We start from the raw sequence: 14,675 nt of genomic DNA on the forward strand, positions 1-14,675 counted from the left end.
GAACGGCATAGATCGAGAGGCGAGATCTGACATGTGAGGTACTCAAGAGGAGAAAGAATTGGAGATCAGAAACAAAGTTTGTTTCGGCTTGGTTAGTATAAGACGAATCTACCGACACGGGAATTCAATTCAGACTAAACCTTATTTTCTCCCTCCACACCCACTGGTGGTATAGCCACATGCGTGGTAAGATCACAGAACAGGTCTTGCCTCTTCTACTATACATCTCTACAGGGCATTATAATGTTATATAAACAATGTGTTTCAGAGCGCTGATCATGTTCGCCATTGGTGTGATAGCGATTGAAGCAGTCAGCTGTTTCACAGGCATAGTGATATATGCAATATACTACGATTGTGATCCTCTCGCAGCTCAGGTATGTAAAAGACAAAATAAGACAGATTTTACTTATAAATAATATATACAAAAGTAGTATATCCATTTATGTAAACTAGGCAATATTACGATTTTGAGTTTTATAATTTTCGTTAGCTTTTTATTTGATCAAAATATTAATAATAACTGCTTTTACTCACTAACTGAGCTATGCAGAATGACATATTCATTATGCAGTGTATAGTACTGTCTACAGCACATTAGCATACAACATAAAGAGTGCATTTAAAATGAAAAATAATCAAAATCTGAATATTTAAACAAATTTTGCTGCACAGTATATGATGAGGATAACTCTCTTCGAAAATCATTCCAAAGTTTGCTTACAGTTTTATTCCTCGAACATTGTTGAAATGGGTAGTGAGTTCTGATCCACTTTGTATAATACTTTTGTAGAAGATAAATTCTCAAAAACTGATTTAGGCCTATTGTAAATTTAATGCTTATGAAAATATATCCATCATATTGAGTTCTGAAGATTTAGGCTAAGTTCATTCCAATGACGAAATAATCTCAGACTATGCTGATTGTATCCAAAAGACAAGCCAACTCTTCTACCTGGTAATTCCCAAAGACTGGTCCGATTATTATTGTAGTATCAAACCTATTGTTATATTATTATAATGTAAGACGAATTCTGACGAGTCTTTCCTTGTGTAATAAATAGATCATAACAAAACCCGATCAACTGGCCACGCTCTACGTAATGGAAGTCGCTGGTTCGGTGCCTGGTTTACCGGGACTCTTCGTCGCCGGCATTTTCAGTGCAGCCCTCAGGTGACAAACACAATAAAGTTTTATTTTAAAAATAATTTTAAGTAGGCCTACTTCATTCTACGTTTGAAATGGTATACGAGTATTATTTTTAAAATTTCTACTTAAAAATATGTTACGCAAAGGTACCAATTTGAAAATCGTGAATATGTCAAAGTAATTTCAGATTACAATTGTTAAATTATTCTCTTGTCACGAAAAATTTTACATGCTGTCATTCTCTTCCATTCAGAAACATTAACATAGGATTTCTTTTAATGATAGATTTCCAGATGAAAATTATTATACACTGTAATGTGCAAAATAATTCTTACTTCTTTCTTTACCTGTAAGGTATTCGTACAATTTTTCTTATATATTAAGAAATGACAAACATATATTTTATAGTGATTTGGGCTATTGTGATAGCGAAGTGTGTTGTGGCAATGATATTGCAGCGTTATGTTAGCAATGAAAAGTTTTTAAAGTGACAGTGAAAAGTGTTTTAGTAACAGTGAAAGGCATCACAGTGCCAGTGCAGTAAGTGAGGTGAGAAAAATGAGTGTAGCGAATGAATATCTGTGTTAAAATATACGTACATACGTATGCATATGTATATATTGTATTGTATGTTATGTTATGTTATGTTATGTTATGTTATGTTATGTTATGTTATGTTATGTTATGTTATGTTATGGTATGTATGTATGTATGTATGTATGTATGTATGTATGTATGTATGTATGTATGTATGCATGTCCTGGAGAAAGAGTACCTTGAAATTAGGAGGTGCGGGCTTCAATCCCCTGACATTTGAGCTATTGTGACAGCGAAGTGTGTTGTGGCAGTGAAGTTATAGTCTTACAGCGGCAATTTCTTTTTTTAGTGACAGTGAAAAGTGATCTAGCGACAGTGAAAAAGGTGTCACAGTATAGTGTAGTGAGGTGAGTAAAATGTGTGTGGAGAACGATTATCTATTTTAATTCATACGTGTGCATATATGACTAATGTAGTACCTGTAAGTCTGATTTGTGTATATATGTATTGAGATCTATCTAGCGTGGTAGCCCTGGAGACAGAGTTCCTTGAAATCTAGGGATCGATCTCTCGAGACCGGCAATCCTAGCTGAAGTTTCTCGGGGTCTCTCTCAGTGACACTAGACAAACGGCGGGATTATTCCTTAAACCTTGGGCGACGACAGCAAAGTTTTCGTTTTTAAACTTTCTAAGTATTTGGATTTGTACTAAAATATTTATGTACAGATAAACGTTTAGATTTGTAGCGTATTTTCATTCTTACAATATTTCTGTTTTACTGATATTCTCTGCTTATTTGTCTTTTTTTTTTTGTTTTAATATTAAGATATATGGATCATATGCGGAGAATAAAAGGACAGCAGAAAATAGGAAAGTTTGGGGAGTATTGGGTTTGCACCTGCCAGGAGAGGCTCGATTGCTCGACACTTAAATCCAATCGATGCGATGCTTGGATAAACCGACAACGACTAGCCGACAGCACGAACGCTGTACGGCGGTTATGCCCGACTCATTCACTTGGCGGCAGTGTATACAACGTTAAAGGCAGACGACGGCGTGGACGCGGAAGATCGCACACATTATGTCCTCCATCGTTTTGGTTAGTGGCTGATCTAATGGACACAGGACTTCCAAGAACTCAAAATAAAGTTGAGGCTTCGCATAGAAGACTCGAATCCCTGGTTGGTAAACCGTTGTTAGCGTAACAATGGTAAATTAAATTAGAAAAGAACAAATTCAGGTGAAAAGGGGAACCGAAGACATTATTCGCGGAATGCCTGCTACGCCACCAAAAAAAAAAAAACCAATATGGCGATCGTGAAAAGAGAATTCTTAACCCATTAATTCCCATGGCAGGTTTTCCTACTAATCAAGTTTTAAATTTTTAACAATGTATAAATAAATTATTTTGTTATGAATATTGCAACAATAGATTCTAAGATATACTCCGCATGGTATTCTCGAATTTTAACAACATTATTTAATTGATTGCATCGGTACATGGGTTCGAAGTCGCGGTTCAACTTCTCTTCAAAAGATGGCTTGCAACGAGAGAGAAAGTGTGTAAGTAGTACACATTTTTAAAGTAACAAATGACACCTGATTATGAAAATACATAGTCAATAAACCATACTACTTGAATAATTTGTGACTGACATCATTTCATAATTTATAACGTACTTTATTGTAGTCTAAACTTAGATGGCAGGTTTTCCTACCACTGGGATATAACCAAGTCATTTATATTATACCTATACTGATTTGAATATTTTTGCAGTTCAGACTGACATTGTCAATGAAATGTGTGATATGATGCAAATACGGGGTAATGAGAATCGCAGACGACTGAATGTTGTCATTCGTCCTCCACGGGAGCAACCTGAGGCCGAAACAAATGAGGACTCTGTCATTTACCTTGGCGTATGCTGCAGAGTGACGCCCAATTTGATTCTGATTCTGATAACGAAAGTAATGCACCACCACCACCGCCACCACCACCACAACCACCACCACCACCGCCACCACCACCACCACCACCGAGCTCATTGACTCGATCTTGGACCTAAGTAAGATCTACTTTATTCAGAAAAATTTATCTACTTATTCTACTGACTCTACAACAAAAGATAATGTTTTAGTTTTTCTTGGCATTCTTTTGATTTCTGGCTATATAAACTCCCAAACAAGCGACTTTATTGGAGAAAATTACCAGATTTACATAGCATTTTGATTTCTGATTCAATGAGGTGGAATACTTTTGACGATATTATGAGACGACTGCATTTTGCTGATAATATGGCAATTTCTAATGATCGCTAAGTTAGACCAATTTTCGATATACTAAGTAAGTCATTCAAAGTCTTGGACATTCCAGAACACCTGAATATTGATGAAACAATTGTCCCGTATTATGGCAAACATGGAACCAGACAGTTCATTCGAGCGAAACCAATAAGGTTTGGTTTCAAGCTCTGGTCTCTTTGTACTGCAGATGACTATATGCTGCATGCGGAGCATGTGACAATAGTACGAACTTACGAACTTCAGGGAAAGGACAGGGGTTTGATGTTGTTTTTGGACTTATAAAGAAGACTGATATCCAAAAGGGCAGTCATGTATTTTTGATACCTATTTCACATCCATTGATCTTATGCATGACCTAGCTGCTGAAGACATTGGAGCAACAGGAACAATTCGCAACAGGGTGCATAAGGCTCCTCCTACAAATAAATTAAAAATGCCAAAGAAACAGAGAGGAGCTATGGAGACTGTTATTGCAGATGATGTAATTTTAGTGCAAAGGAATGACAATAGTGTAGTTACAGTCGCCAGCAATGTTGGTAAAACAACTTGGATTTGAAAAGCTAAACGTTGGAGTTCCAAGACAAAGAGGACGATTCAAATAAGCCAATAACATTCAGTTGCACTGTATAATAGATATATGGGTGATGTGCAGGGAAAGGATTTATATGTAAATACATATTTACTTATAAAGCTAATATAATTTATATTTTGCATTATCTTTATGTTTCACAATGTGTAGGGTTGAAAAATCCTACTTTTATTTTCCATATTTAAATTCAAATATACAGAATAAAGAAATATAATTACAAAAACAAACAAAGAGAAATACAAATAAAATAATACAAGCAATATAAAAAGAAGATACAGTAGTATTAACAAAATTTGAGACCGAATGAGCAGCGCTCGTGCTCGGTCGCAGTTCAGATATATTATTAAAATAAAAAAAAAAATAAATAAAAATAAAAAAATAAAATAAAATAATAATAATACTAATAATATAAATAAATAAGTAAAATAAAATAGGAACTAAAATATAATTACAGCGGCAATGGAATTAAGTATATAATATAATATTAACACTAGAGAAGAATAATATCGCACGTGAAAAGTAGGACTAATATATATTTCAAAATTATAGAATACAAATATAATGTAGGTTGATTAATTCATACACATAGGCTATAAATTTATTTAATCAAATTGAAGATATTAACACGTTTCTAATTTTCTTGTTATATGTTAGTGGGTTACATGTTAGAAGTTCTGGGTGTAATTTAGTTAAAGCATTGTACAACCGAGGGCCAAAATTTATGCTATGCTTTAGACCAGCAGATGTGAGACATTTAGGTTCTACTAATGTTGAATTAATATTTCGTCTTGTGTCATAATTGTGTGTCTGTAATACAAACTTATTACGATTTTTATGATAAAATTTTAAGAGCGTATACTTATAAATTTGTTCAATATTAAATACATTAAATTCAGAATAAATTAATTTAGTTGGATAATCGAAACGTTTCTTCAAACAAATTTTAATTATTCGTTTTTGTAGTAAATTTAACGGACTAAGATTAATTTTTGTACTTCCACCCCAAACAATTATACCATATTGAATGATAGACTGAATAATGGCCAAATAAACATTTCGTAGAACTCTAATAGGTAAGTAGCATCGAAGATTAACGAATTTATAAATTGTTTTACGAAGCCTCTTACAAAGATAAGTAATGTGATGAGGCCATTTTAAATTCTGATCAATAATGATACCCAGATATTTGACATACGTGGCTTCTTTCAAAGGTGGACATTTACAACTTTTGGGATCTAAACAATTTTCACTGTGTATTATTAGTCTATATTTATCGCTAAATTTAAAATTTTGAACACTGGCAGCTGTTAACGAAAAAGGAACTAAAGTTGATTTAGATATATTTAAAGAAAGGAAGTTGGAATTAAGCCATTTTTTAACAATGTTAGCACCTATATTAGCATTTCTATATGCTTCCTGCCAAGAAAAACCACTGAAAATAACTACTGTATCATCCGCATATGAATATATAGATCCATTAAATTTTTCTAAATTTATATTTAGCAGATCATTAACATATATTAGAAATAAAATAGGTCCCAAAATTGTTCCTTGCGGTACACCTATATCAATATATTTGTATTCGCTAAATTGATCTTCAATTTTGGTCATTTGCCTTCTGTTACTAAAATATGATTGGAATAATTTTAAAACTATACCTCTAACTCCAATAGTATGTAGTTTGTCCAAAAGTAAATTATGATTGATAGTGTCAAAAGCTTTCCGTAGATCCAAGAAAATACCCAAACATTTGTTTCCGATATCTAGTTCATTGATAATTTTTCCAGTAACATTAATAAGAGCATCATCAGTAGAAATATTATTGCGGAAACCAAACTGATTTTTAGAGAGGATTTTATGTTTTTCTAAATAATTTATTAATCTATTCTTTAAACATTTTTCAAGCAATTTGGAAAATGTTGGAAGTAAAGATATAGGTCTATAGTTATTTAAATTATTTTTATCTCCAGATTTGTATATTGGAATTACTATGGCACATTTCAGAACATCTGGGAATATACCTTGCACAAAACATAAGTTAAAAGTATGAACCATGGGTTTTAATATATATTTGATAATAATTTTGAAAGTATTATTCTTAATTCCATCTATACCAGGAGCAACATTATTTTTTAACTTCTTAACCAAAATAATAATTTCATCTTCAGTTACAGGGAAAAGAAACATGGAGGAAGCTAAATGTTCATCTTGTGTCTCATTTTGTAGAGAAGAGTTAAAATTTGACTTATTAATGTTAGAAGTAACATTGTGTCCTATCTCTGAAAAATAATTATTAAATTCGTTTGCAATCTCTTTTCTGCAATTTAATATTTCGCCCTTATCGTTTTTTAACTCCTTGATTGGCTGTTTATTTTGTACATTTACATCTGTAGCTTCATTTATAACTTGCCAGAATTTTTTAGGTTCATTTTTGTATCTATCAAATTTGGATTCATAATATTTAATTTTCGTTTTTCGAATGATAAGAGTTAACATATTTCTATATGCTCTGTAGTAATTTTTTAGTTGTACGTTACTTGAATTCTTTTTAACTTTTAAAGCAAGTTTGTCTCTTGTACGAATAGAATTAATAATGCCGGCCGTGATCCAGGGTTTTATTTTCTTGGATTTATTAGAAATTTTCTGATTACTGTTTATAATAGTATGTTTATCTATATACTTTATGATTAAATTGTAGAAAATTTGAAAACAGGCATTGGCATCATTACAATTATAGACCGACTCCCAGGTTTCTTTTAGAAAATCTGTAATCAAATCAGGATAATTAATTTTTTGCATATTTTGTGATGAGAGAGTAACAGACGGCCTGGAATTGTATTCATTGTTAGACATTTTTAATAAACTAAAAACAATATAGTGATCGGTAATAGCACTAGATAGAACGCCAGGTATGAAGCTATAATTATTTTGAGTTTTTAGAAATATATGGTCGATGCATGTGCCAGAAGTTATTGAAGGCCTAGTGATGGCATTTAAATAATTTACAAAACCATATTCATGGAGAACATTCATATATTTACTGCCAATTAAATCTATACTATTTTCTAATATGTCTATGTTTATGTCTCCAACAATAATATGGTTGCGACAACCTTCTAAATTGGATAAATACTGTTCTAAATTGTCTATGAAATCATTTTTATTGTTTTTAGGGGATCTATAAATGGCGGTGAAAAAAATTTCACTCTTATCAAGCTTAATCTTAAAATGAAGTGAATTACAGTGCTCAATTTCAGCTTCTATTACACTAATATCAATGCTATTTTTAAAGTATATTACTATTCCATCGCATTTATTGTATTTATTAACTTTTACCAATTTATTGTATCCATTAATATCATAGCCAAAATCGTGACATAACCAAGTTTCCGTTAAAATGATAATGTCAAAATCATGAGTGAAGCTTTGTAATAATGCACATAATTCCAGGAAATTTCTGTTTATGCTACGTATGTTTAAATGAATAAATTTGAAATCATGAAACGAGTTACAAATGTAATTGTTGCAAGAGGTGATATCGTTAAAGACAGCTGTTTTTAAATCGTTATTGTCACAGTATAAATTAAGTTGTTCTAAATGACCGTTTACTTCCATTATTGCAAGTAATATTACAAAGCATTACTACAATTAGCATGACAGTTTTTTTTTTTAATTATTTGTGAATTGTAATTATTATTGGGTACTGGATTCACAGTCTTTCTAAGTCAGAGACTGAATTTATTTTACTTACAGAACTGCTTTCATTTTCACGTACAAAGATATTACAATCCTTGGTCCATACAAACTTGTATCCCTTCATCTTGGCGACGTCCCTGGTTTTACGCAGCAGATCTCTGGTAGCCACGGTCAAATGGTCTGCTGCAGTGAATCTCCCTAGTCCCGCATGGTTTGGAAGCCGTTGTAGAGGGATTCCCGGACCATCACCTTCCTTCTTCGACTCCACCTTGTAGCACTGAAGCCAGGCATCCCGGCTGCACCTTTTGGAGAATCGGATGACAATAGGTCTCACTTTCCCCGGTGATCCTGATGGTAATCTATGGGCCACGCTGACATCATTGACTAAATTTAAGGCTCCAATTGAATCAGAAATTTGGTTCACTACTTCGTAAATTTTTTCAGATCTCGCTTCAGGAATTCCGAATATTATTACATTGTCTCTTCTTGAGTATTGCTGGATTTCTTTTATTTCGTAATACAAATTGTCGTTTTCATACTTGAGGTCTTTTATTTCTTTTTGTGCTGCCTTCAGTTCTTCTTGTGTTTGAGAGAGGTCTTGATAAAAAGAGTCGAATTTAGACGAAATGTAGTTTACTGACTTTTTAAGTTCCTCTACTTCTCCTTGTATAGATAGCTTGAAATTTTCAAACATGCTTCTTATTTCTGAAATAACTTGCCCGTTGCTGATTTCTTGTTCATTTATTACTATCCCATTTTCATTGTTTCTAATGGTATTGTCTGTTTCCTTCTCTTTCATCTTCTTTTCAACTTCCCCTTTCTCCGCCGTCTTCGTCGATTTATTCTTTCCCATTTTACGCCAACGGTTTTGTATAAGAGCTGCTCAACAATACGTCCTACTTCTTTGCTGTCTAAAACTGAACTGATTTTTTAGATATTTTAGAGTTTAGTACATATTTTCGTTAATTTCCATATATTTTCCATATTTCATATAAAACAGTCCATATTATATTAGGTTTAACAATAAAACAAAACAAAATTCCATTAACTTTTAAAAATACATTTCAACAATAGAGATTTAAACACATGTTCAGTAATCCCTTTAACATCAGAGTTATTTGAAAATTAGCAGTCCTATCAACAATGGGAAAGTAAGTTACAAAACTGTATTAATTTAATTTAAAATTTTTAACAGACTTCAGTTGTGCAGCTCAACAGTTAAATGCCAGTCAGAGTACACATAGGTTCAGTTTTGTAAATCATACTATAAAGACGGTAAATATGCCAAAAGTACGTCATTCAGTCAATTTAAAATCAAAACTAACAAGTTACATTTCAGAATTTAAAGAAGATGGTTTATCAACTGACAATAAAATATTATTTTGTAATTTGTGTCAGTGTGCAGTATCATCTACACAAAAGTTCCTGGTGCAACAACACATTACAACTAGTAAACATCAGGCCAACAAACAACTAAATTCCAAGCAGAGACAATTGTTTTTAACACAACCAACAACATCGAATGTAAGATCTGAGTTTAACATCGACCTGTGCCGTTCTCTCATCTCTGCTGATATTCCTCTCTACAAACTAAAGAATAAGGTCTTCAGGGAATTCCTTGAAAAATATACTCAACATACAATCCCGGATGAGTCAACACTTAGGAAGACGTATGCTCCATCCATCTACGATGAGACAATACAGAAGATAAGAGATGAAATTAAAGATAGTTCAATTTGGGTTTCCATTGATGAGACTCCCGACAAAGAAGGTAGACTTGTTGGTAATGTAGTTATCGGTTTGTTAAGTGAACAATATTCTGAACGAATTCTTTTACATTGTGATGTTCTAGAAAAGTGCAATAACAAAACTATAGTTAAACTGTTCAACGAAGCTATGGGTATCCTGTGGCCAAAGGGTATTATGTACGATAATGTGTTATTCTTTATTAGCGATGCTGCCCCTTATATGGTCAAAGCTGGACAAGCATTATCTGTTGTATATCCTAAATTGACTCATTTTACTTGTGTGGCGCATGCATTTCATCGTGTGGCAGAAGTGGTCAGAGACAATTTCCCTAAAGTAGATTTGTTGATTTCATCAGTGAAAAAAGTATTTCTCAAAGCTCCCAGTAGAGTTAACGTGTTGAAAGAAATGTACCCTGAAATTCCATTGCCACCAAAGCCAATTTTAACTAGATGGGGTACATGGCTAGAAGCAGTTGAATATTATGCCGAACATATAGACTCTATTAACAATGTTCTCCTTGCATTGGACTCTGAAGATGCAGTCTCAATTGATACTGCGAAAACAGTTACCTGTGACATAAGTGTGAAGAATGACTTAGCTCACATTCAGCATACATTTTCATGCATCATAAAAACGCTCAAAAGTCTCCAAAATAGGCACCTTTCACTATCTGAAAGTTTTGAAATTATAAATAGTACTGTGGAACAACTGAATCGTGGTAGAGGTAAAGTTGCAGATGCAGTAAGAGCTAAGGTGGACACTGTACTTTCAAAAAACCCTGGATATGAAGAACTACAAAAGGTTGTTGCTGTGATGAGTGGTGAATCAACAGTGAAGATTAACTTGGACTTATCCCCAGCAGACATTGTGAAATTGAATTATGTACCAGTTACTTCTTGTGACGTCGAACGCTCTTTTAGTCAGTATAAATCTATCCTCAGAGACAATAGAAGAAGATTCACTTTTCAGCACTTGAAAGAAATGTTTGTAACCTATTGTTATGGTAACAGACAATAAAAATTGTGTTTTGTTGAAACTACATTGGAAGATAAGGTACGTCCATTATATTTTTTGTTTAGTTTGATTAAAATGTACCAATATTTAACGTACATAGTCATTTTTTTATAATTTTAAGTCCATATTTAATTCCATATTTTGGTAAAAATCCATATTTAATTCCATATTTTGGTAAAAATAACTACATATATATTTACATATTTCATATATTTTTAGTCCATATAAATCCGTTCCCTGGTGATGTGCATTCCAATGAGTAATTTGTAGCAACCTACAGAAATGGTGGTGGACCCTGTTTGCATGGGGTCTAAATGCGTGGAGGGTTCATCGCACTCTGGGACATCACTACTAACTTTCTAACAGCAATGCAATCCGCAACTCCTAGTCCAGTACGGGAAACCTAGAAATTCTCCTCGCTCAGCACTTCAAATTCGAGAAGTACCTCATGATAATATTCGTTTCGACAGGATTGATCACTGGATCATCCATAGTGAACATTCTAATGCACGATGCAAGCAGTGTGGACGTCGTACAACATTCGTATGTGGAAAATGTAGTGTACCATTGCATCCAGAATGTCAGAAAATCTATCACACTGAAAATTGAGCAGCACATTGTAAAATGTATTGTTTTTTTAAATATATTTTTCCTATGTAAACAGTTATTTCAACATCTGTAGACTTTGTGCGCTGTATAAATTATGTGAAAGAAGTGAAAAGTTCATAACATGTATGATTTGCAAACATATTACGAGGTTTTGAATATGATAACTCAATAAGTATATTTTTGATGTCTTTATTTCCCAGTGGCAGGATTTCCTGCCACATCAATAATAGGCCTATAAAAGACTAATAATGTCCGGATTTTCTGGAAAAATATTCAGATGTTCATTTCATACCACTGTGATGGTAGAATATGAATATAAGTAATTTTATATTATTTCTGTGAATTGTTAGTTGTAAATTTCTTTTAACATTTTGATTTTCAAGTTTTGATAACGTGTAGTGTAATAATAATAATAATAATAATAATAATAATAATAATAATAATAATAATAATAATAATAGTAATAATAATAGTAATAATAATAATAATCATATATCAGTTACTTTGCAAGTTATAATTAAGGAGCGGATTCCTATGTAATTAAATATTTTTCTTGCTTGTGATAAAACACAATTAACAAAGTTAAAAATTCCGAATGTCAAGTTTCAACTTCAAAACTCGAATTTTATTTCACAAAAAAAAAAAAACATATTTTCACATAAAATTTATGTATATACATATTTTCAGGAAATCTATTATAAACACATAAATCTTGGATTTTTTTACTTAAATAATTTTTTTACAAGAACTTTTAAATATTTTAAAAGTAAATCAATTAATTATATCACTCAGAAATACGTTATCTTTTTAAGAATTCTTGGTTGCTTCGTGTTTCTATGGGCTGTGTGGTGTATCCGTTCTGAGAACTGCTAGGTAGCATATCAGTGTTATTATATGAGAATAAATTAAAATGGACAAGATGGAGAGATTTTGCAATACATAATTAGGAATGTTTATTGTTGCTGAAGATGATTTCATTCCGCGCTTTGTTTGTGAAACACAACGGATAAGAGCTCGGGTATAAACATTATTTAATTTAAACAAATCTCTCGCCTCTCGTTCATGCATATGAAGTGAGAAAATACGTCTTGTTGTGATTCCCCGTTATCGGACCATACGCATAAACTGCGTAGTGTAGACGTGGTGGCGTCGCTATAAGAAGCTTTTCTCCGACATTGTCAGTCAGTAGCTAGAAACATTTCTTTTACGTTAAGACGTGTGTATTTCAGCCTCTTAAGATGTCTAAAATCAAATCGAGTTTAAGATCGCGTCTACAGCAATATATAGATGAATTTAAAAACATTTTTACTACCGACGGAAAAGTGTTATTTTGCCAACCATGAGATAAATCAGTAAGTGCAGATCAGAGCTCTCAGGTAGCCGAATATTTGTCTGGAAACAAGCACATTGCCGCTGCTTCACGTGTGCATTCACGGCAAAACAGTGGATATAAAAAAATGTGTAAAGTTGCTCAAGTATTGCAGGGTGTGCCAGGTGAAATTGACTGTGTAGGTGTTTGTGACATTCGTCTCTTTAAATATGCACGTCTGACGTCCTGTGATGTGGAAAGATCGTTTTCACAGTATAAGTCGTTCAGAGATAATGGGCATACATTTTTGATGGAGAATTTGAAAAAGACCTTTGTTGTTCACTGCAATTCTCGGACAACTACTAGCAACTGATACTCAAGTGTGATTGGTGAGTACCTAGTAACAATTTTTTTTTCAAGCTATGTAAGGTATTTTTGTCATATTTAAAAAAAAATATATATATATATATATATATATATTTTATTTTTAGTAAATATTTTCGTACTTTTTAGCACATAAAAAATAAATGTATTTAAGTTTTTAGCACATAAAAATCCGCTCCCTAGCTATAATACACAACGTACCTGAAGTTCATTATTGTCGGGTTTAAGGCGTAGGCTGGTACACAATAAACCGGGAACGGAAACGACAACGAGAACGGAAATGTTATTAAAATAAATGTATTTAAATGTGAGCATTCACAATTAACGAGAAGCTTTCCGGAATCCGGGAACGGGAACGTGAAAATTAATTGTGAATGCTCACATTTAAATACATTTATTTTAACAATATTTCCGTTCTCGTTATCGTTTCTATTTCCGGATTATTATGAACCAGCCTTTATCGGGAAATTCTGTTGTCGAGCAACTGTGATGTCTGACAGTTATTAGTGTCTAGTAAACGAGTCGTCAAGCAAAGTTGTGTCGTGCAATAGAACCAAACCTCACCTGCCCTGTAACAGTTACAGGGTGAAAATCCATTCGTAGAGCATAAATATTCATTCAAGTGTCTAGCCATCTGTTATTTATACCGACATTCACGTTCTGTATCGATCATTAATTTCTCCTTCTTTCTATCTCACCCATCTGCAAAACACCTGTATAATGAATATTCTGTCTCTATTTATGGTCTATTCTTGAAGTATTCACAAGCTGTGTGTTGAATTTCAAAACTTCTGTGCACCTAGCACTATGTCAAGCAGTCTTAACTCACTGGGGGCTACACTCTTCGAGGACTTCGTGAAGCCATGTTTCAAGACCAACCTCTCCGATGCCACTACCAACAAGATCATCAAGTGTGTCGTCATAGGCATCGGAGGAGCCTGCCTCTGCGTTGTGTTACTGGTCGACAAACTAGGCAGCATTCTGCAGGTACCGTAACGTAGTTATTATACTGGATATCGCTGTGAAGATGAGACTTGGGTGTGTAAGACAGAAAAAAAAAATTGTTCTGAAGAAAAGAAAAATTTAAACGATTTTGAAGTATTATCAAGCATTAAAAGTGACTACAAGACCTCATGCAGGGATAATTGGATAAACCCTTAGGGAAGCTGAAAAGTATAGAATTCGTCGTCGTCACTGAATAGAGTAGGCAATGCTACCTGTTTCGACGCCACAGGTCACTCCATCTTTTCCTTGGTCTATCCTTGTCACGTCTGCCACGAGGTTTATATTTATGAGCAAACTTAGGTAACATCGTCCTTCATATCAGCGACAGG

The 14,675-nt window shown here is 33.2% G+C and overlaps 1 protein-coding gene across 1 annotated transcript in view; it reads left to right on the top strand.

Moving 5' to 3' along the window:
- LOC138712088 (sodium-coupled monocarboxylate transporter 1-like) overlaps window positions 1-14,675 on the top strand; it is a 55,175-nt gene that overhangs the window by 22,991 nt on the left and 17,509 nt on the right. The window contains exons 8-10 of the mRNA XM_069843482.1: window positions 269-377; window positions 1,065-1,174; window positions 14,145-14,328. Of these exons, the coding sequence (XP_069699583.1) occupies window positions 269-377; window positions 1,065-1,174; window positions 14,145-14,328 (403 nt within the window). The remainder of the gene's footprint in view (window positions 1-268; window positions 378-1,064; window positions 1,175-14,144; window positions 14,329-14,675) is intronic.

The sequence above is a fragment of the Periplaneta americana genome, chromosome 13, assembly GCF_040183065.1.
Source record: "Periplaneta americana isolate PAMFEO1 chromosome 13, P.americana_PAMFEO1_priV1, whole genome shotgun sequence".
In the NCBI taxonomy this organism is placed as follows: Eukaryota; Metazoa; Arthropoda; class Insecta; order Blattodea; family Blattidae; genus Periplaneta; species Periplaneta americana.